Source organism: Erithacus rubecula (genome assembly GCF_903797595.1).
Source record: "Erithacus rubecula genome assembly, chromosome: 4".
Classification (NCBI taxonomy): Eukaryota; Metazoa; Chordata; class Aves; order Passeriformes; family Muscicapidae; genus Erithacus; species Erithacus rubecula.
Genome location: NC_136686.1, coordinates 2959088 through 2975617, shown reverse-complemented (window position 1 = coordinate 2975617; position 16530 = coordinate 2959088). Strand labels below are relative to the sequence as shown.

The 16530-nt window shown below is 48.4% G+C and overlaps 1 protein-coding gene across 3 annotated transcripts in view; it reads left to right on the top strand.

Annotated features, from left to right (window-relative positions):
• WNT5B (Wnt family member 5B) overlaps positions 1 to 16530 on the top strand; it is a 64783-nt gene that overhangs the window by 40183 nt on the left and 8070 nt on the right. For all 3 annotated transcript variants that reach the window (XM_079303764.1, XM_079303766.1, XM_079303765.1), the window contains 2 exons: positions 10876 to 11006; positions 11694 to 11941. In XM_079303764.1, the coding sequence (XP_079159890.1) occupies positions 10876 to 11006; positions 11694 to 11941 (379 nt within the window). The remainder of the gene's footprint in view (positions 1 to 10875; positions 11007 to 11693; positions 11942 to 16530) is intronic.

Below are 16530 nucleotides of genomic sequence, written 5' to 3'. Positions count from 1 at the left end.
GTTGCAGGGCCAGGAATCCAGCCCAGATCTCCTGGCTCCATACCCACTCCCTGAGCAGCAAGGCCAGTCCTCAGCTCTGTTTCAAGGGATCCTAGAGAGCACTGGCATTTTAGCAAGTCAGCTGGCAGCTTCACTCTGTTTTGTTTAGAATGGTTCACATTCTTCCATCTAATTCCCACACTGAAAATTTCCAGCTTCCTATTTTCCCCAAGCTGTCCCAGCAAGACATATTGAATATGCAGATGTGGTGGCACACACGTGCTTTTCCTGAAGCAACCCTTCAAAGTTTCTTCTGGATGTTTGTTTTACTCCAGTTCCTGTAATCCCCAAAGTGACATTAAACAGATTTTTTTGTTTAACCTTTGTATGAAACTCCCTCTCTCTCTGTGTCCCTTTATTTGTAAGGCTATGTGGTTTTGGTTATATTTTGTTACATTCCCTTCTGCGTGGAGGAGACACCGTGTAAATGAAAACACATTGTAATTATTACACACCACGCACAGACATCTCCCATACATGCCTTCTCTAGAACATATTTTTGAATGTGCACATCACTCTATTTTCAAACCCATTCATGTAGGAAATAACTTCTTTCTACAAGTGTTCAGAAACAGGAGGGCTGTTCACTCAGAGTCTTGGAAGTGCATCTTGGAGGCAATTGAAATGATGGCTGAGAGCAGGAGTAGGAGCCTTGCTAGCCCATTTCCTGATGCTGAATCTCTCTGCACAAAGCTGGCACTGGGCTTGACTGAAGAACTGCATGCTGTCAGCACGAGCAAAGTCAAGACAGTGAAAAAGCTGGCTTCTGCTTCCAGTGAGGAAGTTATTTTGCTGGAACAGCATAAATCCTTAATAGGATTTCTTGCTTCCCCTGCAGTGTAGAGACTCAGGCAATTCCCTCTTTCATCCTACACCTTGCCTGCTGCAAGGATGGTGCACATATCCTCATACAGCATCTTTCTGACTCCACACCTGCAAGCAAGCCTCTAACCCCTCTGTGCAATGCAGCATGCTTCCCTCTCCTGCAAGATGAGCAATTCCTTTCTTCTCTGGGTTTGGTTTTTTTTTTTTTTTGCAGGACAAACACATTTTTCTTTGCAAGAACTTTGTAGTTGTCCACTAAAGCCAAGGTTGCATACCAGAGGTACAGCTGTTCCACCTTCATAAATTCCCTAGTCCTGTTCAGTTGACTTACTCAATAGCATATTGCCAGAGAGAATAAATATGTTCAAGAGGTTGGGGAAAAAATCTCCAGGATTGTAAATATTCTTTTGGACTGTAGTGTAAAATAGGTAATTTTAATTCTTGCTACTTGAATGGCAGTTGAAAGAACTTGGGATTTCTCCCATTATGTGTTTTCCCTTTAGTTTCAAGTGAAAAAGAAAAACATTTCTGTATTTTTTAAAAAAACATTTCCTGTATACTGTTCAGTTGTGTCTGGTAAGTTCTGCACAAGGTCTAGAGCATGGGCTGAAAAATGACAATATTTACATGTTTTCACTGGAGGATTATGCAGTATTTATGGCCAGAAAGTGTCATTAGGATAAAGGTGTGAGTGGGGAGGGAAGGCAGTTCTGTCCCTGCAGGGCACCTGGCCTGATGTCCACCCTGTGTCCAGGGTACAGGAGAGGACAAAGCCTCAGTCTTCCAAGCACTGGCTGCTTCTGAGGAAAAAGCCCTTCCCTCTGAATTGTCACCAGGAATGAGAATCACTCAGTGCCTGCTGGTTCCCTTCTTCAGGTGTGATTCTGAGACCTTTTGACAGTCTCTCACACTGCAGGTGTATGATCTTTCAAAGATGACATCAACCCACACTCCCTCCACAGCAAACTGGGTTGAAAACTGGGTGCCATTAGGAGTCAGAATATCGCAGTGCCTTCCTGAACTTTGCAGGATTGTAGTGATCTGAATGGGGCAGCTTTATCCAGCCCAGCTGCACCTGCTGTGGGAACAGTGACTTTTAAATCTGTATTTGAAGGGCTGCAAAATGTGGGGCTCTCAGAACCACTCAGGGCCAAATTCTCTCGTGCCAGTTGTTCATGGGCTTGTACACTGCTTTCTGAGTAGATTAGATGTTAGATAAGCAGCTACCTTTTCCAGATAATTTAACCTCTTGGAGTTTCTGGTGTCTACAACATTTTTCATGTCCAAAGCAGGAAAGGAAAAACACCAGTTTTCCACAGGCACCTCTGAAATCTGATTGCTTGTTTTGAAGCCTAGGTGTGGGCTGAGCTCTTTGGAGGATGAGATTGCCACTGGTGGAGTGCAGGATGTGCTCAAAAAGCCTCAACATGGGTGGAAAGTTGGTCTGGTGGTAACTTGCACTGGCTGTGTTGATGTAGAGCAAGTTTTAATTTTTGTTAACCCTGCTGGGCAGGCAGAGCTGTGGGAGGAGGAGATGGATGCTATTCTAGTGTCTGCACCAAAATGTCACATTAAAGTTCGTGTTGGCAAGAGAAGCAGGAAAAAAGCACAGCTTTTTTTGGAAAGCTTTTGGATAGCTTTGGCAGTTAAAATATCTATATAATATGCTTTGAAAACTGAGGGAAAGTCAATGAAAATGAACAAATTTGAGTAAAGTGCACTAGCAGCTCAGTTACTTTTCCAGTTGTTCTTTTTTTTTTTTTTTTTTCCTTTTTGGGAAGGATTTACAAAGCAGCAAATGCTAGCACAAATACTGGAAACTTCATCTGTTGCCAATCAGGTAATTTTTCCACAGAGCCATCTTTCAAACTAATGCTTTGTTATAAATTTTTTTAGCACACGAATTTTTTTTTTTTCCTTTTTTTTTGCTATTGTGTTCTTGCACTTCAGGCCTTGCCCTGATAACACAGGGGCTTTGGCAGCATCATAGCTCTGTGTAGTTCCTGTCCAAGAGGCTGATGTTCATTTTCTGTTGTGCCCTCAGCCTGTGGCAGTGAACTTAAAAACAAGATCTGTAACAGGATACCTTTATTTTCTGCAGTTCAACTTGCACATGAGTGATTGGTGCTAGAATGAAGCTGAGATATAAAATTATCTCCTTTTTGGTTATATGCAGTAAATTTCCCAGACAGTTTGAATAGGTTTAGCTCAAATCTGTTGCACCAAGAATTAACAGGAAATTCCTTCACTGAAGTGTGACAGTATAGAAGATAAGTTCTGAAATTGGTTAAATTGGTGTAATCTCCTGGTATAGACAGGGCTTTATTTATAGTGCTTCAACCTTTATTATAGGTTTATCTTTAAATATGAGGCATAGTAAGCATGCTTTTTCAAAAAAATGGTTTTTTCTTTGGTTTGGAAACTGTGAAAACTATGAAGATGGTACAATTACACACTTGGGCATTATTCCCAAAATGTTCTGTATTTGAATCCACTGTATTTGAGCAGGAACAACATTTAATTGATGGCAGAAGTATTTGATGGTTGAAAGAATGGAAAAAGCCATGTAGATTTAAATGTTGATCCCAATTCAGCAAAAAACGAGTGGAGATATACTTACTTTCAGGTTTAATGCTTTATTGAATGGAGGTAAATCTGCACCACAGATTTACTGTTTTTAACCTCTCACTCACCCCCTCCTCCACTTCTCTTTCCCTTTAAGGTAAGGGAAAAATAGTAGCTCTCAGGGTTGTGGGGTCTGAGGGATGTATGTGCTTGTTTTACAAGTCTAGAGTGGAGGAAAGCTGGCCATTTTTATTAGACTAGACATTGTAAGAACCTCTTTGAAGAGCCTCTTAAGAAGGAGAAAAATTATAATGAATTTGGATTTATTCCAATGGTTTACTGTTTCCTTTGGAAATGTACATGTCAGACTTTGCTGGCAGTGATTTAACTGATGGGAGGGTCTTGGTCTGACCCAGTCTGATGCTGGTCCCTGCACTGAGGTGCAGAATGTCCAAGGCACAGGAATAAACAGTGCATCTCCATTTCCTCCAGTCTTTCACTCCTGCAGAATTAAGAGCCACTGCAGCAACAGTTTAACTGTACTTTGAATATTTGATTTCCTTTGGCAGTTGATGTGATTATTACAGAGTATGGAACAAGCTAAAAGGAATATATATATTCAGGGCAAAAATGAGCTCCAGGCCTGTGAGATGCAGAGACATAAATCTCAGTTTGGGATGGCTCCACTGGGACTGGGGGAGCTGGACACCCCTTTAGGGAGGGTGAAGGTGCTCCACACTTTCCAAGAGTGAGGAACAGAACACTTAAAATCATCCAACTGTTTCCATCCCCTGGCCTGTCCTAAAATCTCTGCAGAGAAGTTGCTTTGACTTGGATTGCCTTCCTCTGCCTCCTTGCTCTTGTCAGAGAACTTTGTGTTCTTGTGCTTCCTGACCTTCAAGGAAGGCTAATGTGTGCACACAGCCACCATAATCTGAGCTGAGAGTTCTCATACAAACCCTGCAGGCAGCATCAGCTCCCCAGCAGGACAGGGCTGCCCTCCTGTCCCTGCTTGAGGGGTCTGTGCCATGGTCAGATACAGCAGGTAGCAAACCAGCTCCCAGGGTTGGCCTCTGGGAAACAAAGGAGGGATCAATGTTCTTTTCACTCTCCTCATGTCTTACTCCCCTCTAGGATGGTAAGTCCTTCATGTAAGTTTGGCATTTGGGGAAGCTAGATGTTAGCTAGATGGCCTTAAGGGATGGAGTCTTTCATTCTTGGAAATCTGATGTTGGGGAGCAGCAGCATGGGCTTCCTAATCCTGTCTGGGCTTGTGTTTCAGCCTGATCCCCCATGGCTCCTTTGAGGTGGCCTGGGGAACATTTTCTGAGGATGAAATTGTTGGTGCAGTTTAGGGAGATGGGGTGCTTGTCTGGCAAGGAAACTGGGACACCCTGGGCATCTTAAATAAGCTGCTGAATGGTCAGCAGAGGATAATGCTTGGTACTTCTTTCAAATATACTTATCTAGTGATTTGTTAGATTTATATTTATACATAGTAGAACTGGTCTAATTTCTGATGGGACTTTCCCATATAAATAGAGGATGCTGATTGTGATTATGGATGATTGCTGCAGCCTGGTATTACAGTAGTCGTGGGAACAAGAAGTGCAAAATTTGGGCTAGACATGTCCTGGTGTAGGACTCTGGCTCTCAGCTGAGGCTGCCAACATGCAAATAGATTTCTCATGTAAAATGGAACCGGATGGCTTGGATCTGTCCATGGGAATATCATAAATGTGGAGAGTTTCCAGACACCTCTATACCTGCAGGGATGGGTCTGTGTTGCTTCTTTCTCGATTTCAAAAAATCTAAATCAATTTTGTCTCAGCATATGCAGCTTCTGCTGAGTCTCTTGCACTTTTCTGTGGGACGTGTTGTGCTGGTCTCAGGGGACCAGGTTGGCTCAACATTAGGATTTAATCTGCTGTGAGAATGAGTACAAGTACCACTAAATCCTCTTGAGAGGAGGGAGGATCATGTCCTGATTAATCTTTGGAGTTTGCTTCTTTTCTTGTAGCAGGTGAGATGGTCTTGCTCCAAGTGAGCTCATTGCCTGTCATGAAATACTGTGTTGAAAATGACAATGTTCATTAGGCTATACATATATTCTGTATCTTTCATGAACGAGAAATCGTTTTATTCATAGAATAATTATCCTTTATACATATTCTGGATTTAAATGGTGGAAATGTTTAATATCTGGCCACCTTTGTTATGGAGTATTTCTGCTTTATTTGCAAGCTTCCTCCATTCTTGCTCTCCTTGGTGAGGCACTTCAGGGAGAGCTGTCACTGAGTATGCTGAGACTGGCAGGTATATCTTGGCATTTGCTGCTCTACATGCCCTGGTGACAGTGAGGCTGGCTGTCATTGGCCAGGGGAGTCATGGAAAAATGAAAGGGCAAGGTAGTGGTGAAAGGAAATCTGGATCTGTCAGCAGGGGTGACAGGTGATGAGATGCAGAAAAAGGTAGTGCATGAGCACATCAGGAGATAAAACCCAGTCTGTAAGTACCAAAAGCAACAAGCAGGATATAAGCAGGAATTATCTGCCTTTCCAGCAGAGACAGTGTGTAACAATTCAGTGAGGCAAGGCAATGTCAAGACAAAAGGGCAGACAGGAAGGACTGATGTGCTGGGATACTTTAAGAAGGTTTTATTACACCTTCTGTAACACCCCAGCTGTGGCTGGACCTATGGAGGTGGCTCCAATTGCTGGTTAAGTAATAATTGCAATACAATTAAATAAAAACATTTACATCTGGGAAGGTTGACACCAGTACAGCTGAGAGATGACAGGCTGGCAACAGAGGAGCAGCACAGAACCAGACTAGTCAGGGAGTGGTGAGATAAAAGATGATTTAGGTTTCTGTGTGAAGACTGCAAATTAGCTTCAAGTGATTTTGGCTTTTTTTTTTTTTCTTTTCTTTCTTCTTTTTTTTTTTTTTTTTTTTTTTTTTTTAATCTACACTCCCTCTGAAACTGGTTCAGCTGAATGGGCAAGTATGTGATTTTAATGAGATTCCTGAAGTCTTAGTAAGAGCTGTGGTTAAAGCCTGTCTGCCAGAAGCAGATGGATAGCAGGACGTTATGATACATCTCTTGATGCTGTCAGCAGCAGGTTCATGGCACAGAACCAGAGGGCAGGGATTCCCCTTGGAGCAGCACATGGAAAGCCTCCTTCCTGGGTGTGCTGGTTTTGGCTGAAGAAAAATTAATTTTCGTCATAATAGCTGGTATGGGGCTGTGTTTTGGATTTGTGCTGAGAACAGCGTTGATAACTCTGGGATATTTTGGTTATTGCTGAGCAGGGCTTGCACAGAGTCACTCCACCCTGCAAGGAGGGGGCTGGGGGTGCACAAGGGGTTGGGAATGGACACAGCTGGGACAGCTGATCCCAACTGGCCAGAGGGATATCCCAGACCATATGGTGTTCTGCTCAGCAGTACAAGCTGGGGGGAGAAGGAGGAGGAGGGAGAGGGGTTAAACCTTGACACTGGGTAGTGCATCTCTACTGGCTCCTTAAGTAGAAGAGACTCTGCTTCAGTGAATATCCTTCACATCTTGAGTGAGTGTCTTGTGTCAGAGAAAGCAATAATTGTTTCTGGATGCACTGGACATTGCGAGGCATTAAAAGCAAGCACTGAACTCCACTCAAGCTGCAAGAGTAAACAGGAACTCAAAAGATGATCATTACAGGAAGAATGTATGTCCAGTTCTGCCCAGACCAGAAGGAATCAGACAAGTTGCAGAAATGAGGAGCACTGGAGTTATGTGGAAGTTATGTTTTCTTGCAGCACTCCTTATAGCACTCGATAAGAGATCTGTGTCATCTGTGTCACATTTGGGGACATCCTGAATTCTTAAGGAACAGTAAGGGTAGGACAAGGAATTTGCATGAGTAACTCTCCCTTTCTCATTTATCAGGGCTGTCTTCCAGCAAGGGTTCAACTCTTTTCACGGTCTGCCAAATCTTTGCAAATGATCTCATGGACATGACCTCCCTTTCTTGGAGTCTTGCAGCTTCCCTCCAGCAAACATGGCAGGGACAGTGTTGGGAAAGCATGATAGCTCTCCAGCTGCTTTGCTCTGACTTTGGAGACTGGATGTGTAAATTTATTCTTCATGCACAGTTGTCACCTCTGAAAAGTGAACAAAGGCAAACACAGGTACAAATTTCAGGCAGGCAGCCAGCACAGTAGACAATTGCCTAGGGCAGCAGACTGTTGAATGCAGCAGAATGCCAAGGCTTTACAAAGATGAAGGCTTGCTGCCACTGCTTTGCCCTCTAAGAGGCATTAGACTTTAATCTAAGGGTCCTTTTTCCAGGTATCAGCTCCTTACTTGGCCCAGGTGATCCTTGATGCTCTGGGTGGAAGCATCAAACCTGCAGTGCTTGAGCAGGTTCACTTCTGCTGTTTGAGTGATCCTTGCCCACTGGAAGGGGTGGGATGGGACCTTTTTCCACAGAAGTAAGAGCAACCTGTGGTTTTGGAGTTCTTCCTCCTGCTCCTTCATCCCCTAGTGTAGCAGGAGTGGTCTGAGTTGGTGTGAGTGGGCTGCTGCAGGGGAAGGATGCTTTGGGATGAAAGTGGGAGTTGCTTGGATGAGTAAGGATGGACAGGGATGATGGCCAGGAGGGGTGGTCTGCCTGCAGTGAGGTTGGGCTCTCCTACCTAATGCTTCCTCCCTACCCATTCATCCCAGCCCTCCAGCAGCCCCACTTCACCCCATCTCTCATCCTCACAGAATTTCACCCATGCCTCCCACCCAGCCCTGCCTGGGCAAACAACCTCACTAAGCTGTTTGAACCAGCCCTGCAGTTGGGCTTAGAAGATAACCCAAGCTGTTTATTTATAAAATCAAAACCTCTCATTCAGGATTTTGGTGGCAAGTACAAACAGGCACAAGAGGGGAGGACCATATTCTTCAGACCACCAGCCAAGTGCTTTCTGGCTTTTGGTGTGGAAGTTACTGGCTGATCCCAAATCCCTGTAGCAATGCCTCAGCTGCTATTATCACTTTATCTGAGATCATAAACACAGCCAGTGAAGAAATTATTTCCAGCACCTTGAAAAGGACTTGCTTCCATCATTCACATATTAGCTGAATGGCAATTCCTTTCACTAGCAGTGAATTTGAGGCAGAATTCAGAGTTTGAGACATCTCCTGCTGAAGGAGCTCCTTTAGTTGCCACCTTTGACAGGATATTAGGCTGGCTGGAGAACCAATCTTATCCCATACAGCAATGCTTGTGTCTCATGTTTCAAAATAAGATTGCAAGCACTTGCTTGTGCTCATTGGCTTTCAGGTTGCTACCAGCAGTATTCATAACACTTCACTGTTGTTAATCACTGTCTGCCTGTGCATATTAATGCTTAAAATGAGATATTTAACTAGTGCCATGTGCTTCTGGACCAAGTTTCACGTGAGCATCTTCCAGGCTTTCCTGGCTGGCAAGGTTTTTGTTTCCACGGTGCTGTCAGTGATCCACCCATGCCTGGTGGTGTGTCCTGGCTGCCCCTTGAGTGCTGCAGTTGCACACATGTGCTCAGAGGAGCTCACAGGGACATTGACATCACCTGTATTTGTGGAGCTGCCTCATCAGCTGCTGCTGTCTCACATTCCTGGCTGGGAGAGGCACCCGGGCAGCTCGCCATGGTTTACTCCTTTCTCAGAATCCGCAGGGTGAGGGCAAAGCTTGGAGATGCACTTCTCCCATCATGTCATCTATTTACATGGCACATGCCTTGTGTGTGTGTGAGACAGTGAGGTCTTTTATGTTTTTTTCCCCCTGCCCTGGTTCTTCTTTCTGGCTCTGGCCAGAGATGGAAAGGTGGGACGCTCTCATCTCTGCCAGCAAAAAGGTTTTCTGTATCTAAGGCTGGCTTGGAAATTCTTAGGTGACATCACACCATGTCTGTGCAGACTCATTGTTTGTCATGGAAAAGCCATTCATCCATACACAACTTCCTTCCTCCCCAGACTCACGGAGATAAACTTTCCATTCTGTCTATTCCCTATAGAAACAGACCCAAAACATGTATGCGTGGCTACACACACATACACCTCGCCATCCCTCCGTCACACTCGGGGCTGTGGGAGGAGGAAAAGGGAGGATATAGAAGATGTGAATAAAGTCACCCTGTTTTCTTCAGACATGGATCCCGCTGTGCCCAAGCAGTAAAACTCCCCTCCCACTGAGGTGCTGGGTCACACAAGGCTTTTTGTCCTGAGGCTAATTCTGGCACTTGCAGCCCCACATCTGCCTGCCAGGTGAGATGGGCCACCAGCTGCAGGTACAGCACATCTGGATGGGGGAGGAAGTGAAGCGTGCTGCAAACAAACACAGCAAGTCCACCGTGGCGGGTGCGAGGAATTCCATAAAAAATACACTTGAGCAGCCCGAGCTGCCGAGGCTGGTGATTCATGTCTCGGGTGCTGCTGGCAGGGCAGACGGCAAGGCTGGGTACTCGTGTGCCCCGCAGCCTGGGGGGACCCGCACGGAGACCTGCAAGGAGACCCTTGGGGACTCTGTACAGGGGCAGGGCTGGGGGGACACCAGCCTGGTGAGGAGGATGGGGTGCAGGGGCATTTTTCCGTGGAGGAGAGGTGGGAACTGTGTGGTGCAGGGTAGGACGGGACAGTGGGAAGCCTTGTAGGGATGGAGGCAGGCGATGGTGTGATGAGGCGGCTGTTCCCTACGACATGAGGAAGGCAGGGTGCGAGGAGCCCGTCCGAAGTACACAAACAGTGCCGGTGTCCGGGAGAGGGACAGGGCTGAGGAGCTGCTCGATGGCCCTGCCTTTGAGACCAGCAGTGATTCCAGTGGGGAAGGGAGAGGGTGTTTGGGCAAGAGGAGACTTTGAAGCTTTTCTCCTGCCCACCTCTCCTGCCCGTAAAGCCATTAGGCTCCGGTGCCAGCTCTATTGGCGGCCCGGCCGAGCCTCGCGGAGCCCCCGCCCGGGGCACGGGGCTGGGGCCGTGCCGTGGGGCCCTTCGGGAGGCGCTTTTGGGGAGGGGGCAGCTCCTTTCCGAGCCGCCTGTGCATTACAAAGGCAGCGGGGCCGGCGCGGCGCTTTGATGTGCCCCGCCGGCTCCCGCACACCTGCGGGGCTGCGGGCACCGCCGGGCCGGGCGCGCATCAAAGGCCGAGCGGAGCCGGGGGCGGCCCGGAGGATCCGGGCAGGGCGAGAACAGCACCGGCGGCTGTTGGCTCCCCCCGGGCCGCACCGGGAGGCTCCGGCAGCGCGGCCCCTGCCCCGGGGCCGGGGGCGGGCGGGAGGCTGGGCCGCCGCCGGAGCCCCCGGGAGGCGGCGGCCGGGGGAGGGTCCTGCGGGGTGGGAGGGGGCGGCAGCCGGGCTGAGCTCGCCGCGCCCCCGCCGCACGCAGGCCCCGCTCCAGGGCTTCTTCTTCTTCTTCTTCTCCTCGGCGTTTCTCCGCAGGGCGCCCCGTCCCGGCGGCCGGCTCCGCGGGGGCTGCCCCGGCAGCCCACCATGACCGGGCCGAGGCTGGCCCTCGCCGCCGCGCTCCTCTGCAGCTGCACCTCGCCGGTGGCCGACGCCAACTCCTGGTGGTAAGTGAGGGGAGCCGGCGGAGCCTTTGTCCGGGGACCGTCCGGGGCCGTGCAGCAGCTCCTGCTCTGCGCCCTCCTCGGGAAGTTCCCTGACTCCCGGGCTTCTTTCGCAGCAGCTCGCTTCTCTCTCCAGGTTCCCCCCCTCCTCCCGCTGTCCCTGCCCAGTTTCAGCAGTGGTGGGACGCAGCCCCTCTCCTCCAGGCATTACTGGGATCCTTTTGTACGGGCTCGCTGAAATGCCGTCCGGGCTTTAGGATGTGGGGAATGTGTAGGGAGTGGATGGGTAAGGTTTCCTACCCGCTGCCAAAAGCCCGGGGAGCAGCCGCGGAGCCCCTTCCCCCGAAGAGCGGAAAATAGCCTGGCTCAAAGGCAGGCATCGCTCGCTGGCGCGGTGTAAAATAGCTGCTGGCTTTCTTCTGCAGGGAAAGTGCCGAGCTTTCTCTCTGCCCCCTCCCCATCCCGGGTGTCCTCTGTGTTTAAACTCGGCTTACAAACGAGTAGTGTTGCTCCCGCTAGAGCCCTGGAAAAGGCTCGCATCTGGCAGAGCTGTGGAGGGAGGCAGCTGACATGAGAAATGCGCCCGGGCTCCGGGAGCGGGGCTGGGCTGGGCGGGTGGGGAGAGGTGTCGGGCGCTTCGCGGAGGGGGCCTCTCCCTCCAGACTCCCTGGGATGTTTTTCTCATCGCAGGTCTTTGGCCATGAACCCCATCCAGAGGCCTGAGATGTACATCATCGGCGCCCAGCCGGTGTGCAGCCAGCTGCCGGGGCTGTCCCCCGGGCAGCGCAAGCTCTGCCAGCTCTACCAGGAGCACATGGTGTTCATCGGGGAAGGGGCCCGCAGCGCCATCAAGGAGTGCCAGTACCAGTTTCGGCAGCGGCGGTGGAACTGCAGCACGGTGGACAACACTTCCGTCTTTGGGAGGGTGATGAAAATAGGTAGGAGCACCTAGAAGTGCAGAAGTACGCCCAGCAGTACGGAAAAGTGCTGGGCTGTGCTCTGCACCTCTGTCCCGTCCTTCAATACCCAGGCAGGAGTGATGAGCCCCTTTACACGGCTCCCAAAGCTGCCTTTAACGAGCTGTCCCATTCCCTGGCGCTGCCCCGGTGCTGCCTGTGCCTGGCTGGTGGCACCGATGCACCTCGGCCGCAGCAGGAGCCAGCTGGGGCAGCGGGGGGAAGAGCGGGATGCAGCTTCTTTTGGGGGGAGCATGAGAAGGTCAGGAAAAGGGGGGCTGCCTCTGTCTGGTGTGCTGCTTTAAAGGTAATGAGGGAAGAAGCTGGAGGCAGGAACAATGGCTCCGTGTTATCGGTGCCAGCATCTCAGAGAGGGAATGCAGGCCTGGGATGTGGGAAATACAGACTCTCTGGGCATGGAAATTCCCCCACTTCCCCGTGCTTCCACTCTCTGTGTAAACCTAAGAGATTTTTATAATTCCTGCCCAATAAGAGGCACATTGACAGGCCATTGCTGCACTTGAATTGAGGTGTGACTTAGCTGCATTGTCCCAGCTCCTTTTGAAATGCAGTCATCTGATGGCAAGAAACTGAGAAATCCGGGCTGGGTTTGATATGTCCGACAGCCAGGCCAATAAAGAAAAGGTGTTAAAACAGCCCCCCCCACACACACACACACACATTCACTCACTCTCCACAACCCCTGTCCGAAGGTTTTGTTTCCCACCCACAAAGCCAATCATTTACACAGAAGAATCAGAACTATTTCTCGGTTGTGAACTCCTGGGATGGAAAAACACCTTCAGCTCCTGTACCCCCAGTAGTGCTTGCACTGGTTTTGGTTTCACTCTCAAGGAAACTGCATAGGCAGCAGGACTCCAATACATGCATCTTTAATACCTCTGGGGCGTTTAGGTGATAGGGCACAAAGTCCTGTGATCTCCTCCATTTGATCCTGAAATTCATTTGTCATCCTAGGGATTTCTAGGGATATTTCTGCACGTGTTACTCCGTCTTGCAGAATTCCTAATTCAGCCCACCAGAACTATTCTAACTCCTCCCTTTCTGCCCGGCTCATGCCCCAACAGTTCTCTGAGGTACTCCCTTGGGAAATGCCATTTCTTTACCCACACTTCCAGTTCCTGTCACATATCCAAGGCATCTGTGCATCCTTAACCTCTCACTTTGTGATAGGAAGGGTGGTGGCCTGATGAGGCTGCATGCAATCCCAGATTGTTACAACTTCGGGTGATGAAAGCTGAAATTTCATCCACCACAGGAAAAAGACCTCCTTTCTGATGTCACTGCCTCGCATGTAACTTCTCCTGAAGAGCAGTGTTTGGTTTTTAGAGAACTAAGGGTGAACTAAGAGAGCAAAGATCGGAGCTGAAGGATGAAAAGCTGTCAGGAAGAATCAGAATGTGTAGAGGAAGAAGGACCTGGAGAGGCTAGTACAAGTGGGAGGACTTCTCCTTTCTAAAATGAATTTGATCCTATGAGTTATGGGAGTGGATTTCTTTGTATTTTGGTGAAGATAGAGGTGTGTAATGGGTAATGCCATCAGTCCTGCTCCTTGGATTGTGTGTGTTTGTGTGCATTTGCTTGTTGAGCCCTGTTGGGGCTATCTACCCTATCTGTGGTAGGAATCTGCTGATGGCAGTGTCTGAAGTGACTGCCTGCAGTTGCCCACTCTTTGAAAACCTATCCCAACAGAGTTTTGGAACTAATCTCTGGTCAGTTAGAGGACATTCAGATGTTTATACTCCAGCAAGAGACTGCACAAAAGAAAAATGTCACTGCAGGTGTCCTCGGGTATTCCAGGATCTTTGGTGATTCATGGCTGTTATCTGTGTCAGTGATAAGCTGCTGTGGAAGGAAATGCTGCCTCTCCTCTTTTTTATAGCTTCACCTTCATTGCTTTTACATTTTCCTGCTTTGTAATGAGTCATTGCTTATCATTTCAGCAAATATGTTTTCCACACTGGGGAAGATGACAAAGCCTTTCAATCTCCTAGGTTATGCCAGATATAAAGTCATTCTTTCCTGGGTTCATACTGTGTGTCTGTCTCCTATTTTCAACCTCTGAGCCCCAAATCTGGACCACAGCCCTTTTTCTGTACTCTGTGCCAATGGCACGAGAAAGGTCTGGAGACCAGAATATCTGCAAGAGTGCACAGACATGCCAGATTGTTGTGGAGAGGGAGGGGAAAGGAGATAAGAAGGACCCAGAAGGTGCAGAGTGTGCCAACAGCCCTCGGTGCCCACCCACCGATGTGGGCATGGCATATATTACCTGATTTCTGGATTGTGAGAGGGGAGGAGAGCCTGACTTAGCCAAAGCCTGGGAGATCTGTGTGAGAGTGTTCAGAAACCTGGAAGATCAGTTTCTTTTCCCCTTCACAGAACTTGACTTAGCTCAGGAGCAGGAGAGCTGGTTGGTCTGTGTTTAATCATTACACCTTCATTTTGTGTTTTTCACGGGAGTGAGGCAGTCCAGTGGTACTGGAGCAGCACTAAAGCAGGCTGCTTTGGAGCACTGTTTTCTCCTAGTGTTTGTGTTGTTATGAGACTTGCTCTTAGCTTTTAAATGTGGTTTATTCAATAACAATATCTAGTGATGCAAAAAACTATCCTTCCGAAGTTACTTCCTGTTCTGTCAATACAGATTTTGGACTGCACGTGTGTGTGTATATGTAGCTCTATACATTATATACAGACACATTCCATACTGTTACATTTATGAAGGGGGAGAGGACTGAGCACCCCAAAAGGTCATGTTAGAATTCCCTCAGGGGAGGAGAGAACATATCTCCTCTGGAGGAATCCTTAATGCAAGCCTGGGGTTTCCAGGTTAGTGCAGTCATTTCTGGAGCCAAAGATCTTATCTCTTCTGCCTTTTCAACTGCTAAAAGGGGAAAAAAAAAAAAAAAAGACAGTCATAAAAGTAGAGAACAAAGGGAATTTTTTTCCCTTTGTTTTTCTTCGAGATCGGCAAATTTTGGGGTAATGCTTTTTAAAGCAGCGAGTTGAAACCAAAACTTTTTTCATTTTCCTTGGTGTCGGTCTCCCGGACGGGTCCGTTCCGGTGGCGATCCGGGGCGGGCACAGGAGGGCAGCAGAGCTCCGCCGAGCTCCGGGACCGAACCCAGCCGGGAATTGCACCCCAGATAAGCCTGAGTTGTGCTGCTCCGTCTGGCAGGTGGAGAAGGGAAAATACGGACGGTAGAAGTGTAAATCGCGGTGTGTTTTCAGGAATCTCAGTCAGGCTGTAAGGATGCTAAGCACCTGGAGTCATGCAGGCTCTGCTGCGCGGGCTGTCACAGTGTGAGGTCCTTTCCTAATCTCTATAGACAGGGCACTGCTGTCCTTAAAAGGATGATTGGTGTGTCCTTAGGGCTTTCTCCGTACAGGCACGGGCAAACCTGTACATTGGACTGTTACCTATAACATGCAAAACAAACTAGCTGAGTAAAAGCTTAATTTTAGTTACTGAAGAAATACCCTAACTCCCTTCTGGGCCACTCGGATCTGAGTTGCTTTAACTAGGAGTCACTCCTTGTATCTCTTGGACCAGGGAGGTTTGGTGAGCATAGTTCTCTTCTAATGACCTGCGGGTAAGGACCTCCCTTCTGTATTTTGTGTCTTGTAGCATTCTATCAGCTGTGTTCCAAAGCAGAAATCCTTAGTGTTCATCTCTCATTTAGGTGGGGTAAAAAAATCAGAAGTTGTTCTGCAAGGTGGATGCCATTTCCAGCCTTGCCTTTGTCTTGGGTCATTACCACTAAGCTGGTGATAAGCTGCTATTAATTAGGGATTGTCAGCACGTGCAAATTGGAACAAGAGCACACCAAATGTGTCAGCTCAGCCCTGCTGGGGGAGCTGGCATTGAGAGCCTCCTGAGCTGGTGATAAATTATTCTTTGAGGATCTTCCCTTTGAAGTCATTAAAATTTGCTTGAGAGAGCATCTTGCTGGGTTTTGGTGTAAGTAGCCCTTCACAATTAGATTGCTTATTCTAATGAAGCTTTGGCAGTTGTTCTCTTTATCACCTCCAAGTTTGGTGATGAGCACAATGGCTCTGAAGGTGTTGGCTCAGCCATTTATTAGACGTGTGGTGAGAGTGCAGGTGTGGATTGCCTCCTTCTCCCTCTCCCCCTGTGCAGACACTGATGCAGTGCTCTGGCTGTGCTGGTGCCCGGGTCACACTGGGGCTGAATCCCTGCCAGGAACACCGAGCTGGAGACCTGATCCAGCTGCTTGGCTCAGCTGCTGAGCTGTGTAGGGCATGCACAGCCCTATACCTCCCCTGCCAAGCAGGGCAGTCCCTAGTAAACCTGCTAATGGAAAGTCTTTTCATTTATTATGGTCTACGTGGGAGTTTTACTTCTTCCAGTGCTGTGGTTCTTCAGGCAGTGGAAGAGCCCCTGCCTTGATGTTGCAGTGTAAAAATGACTTTCCTTCACTTTGTCTACCAATAATTTTCAGCTGATCTAATGTAAACTAAACTAAGCTCAGTGAAGAGAAGCCCACAAAGACTTCATGTCCCCTGGCTTAACCAGGGTACTCCTTTTG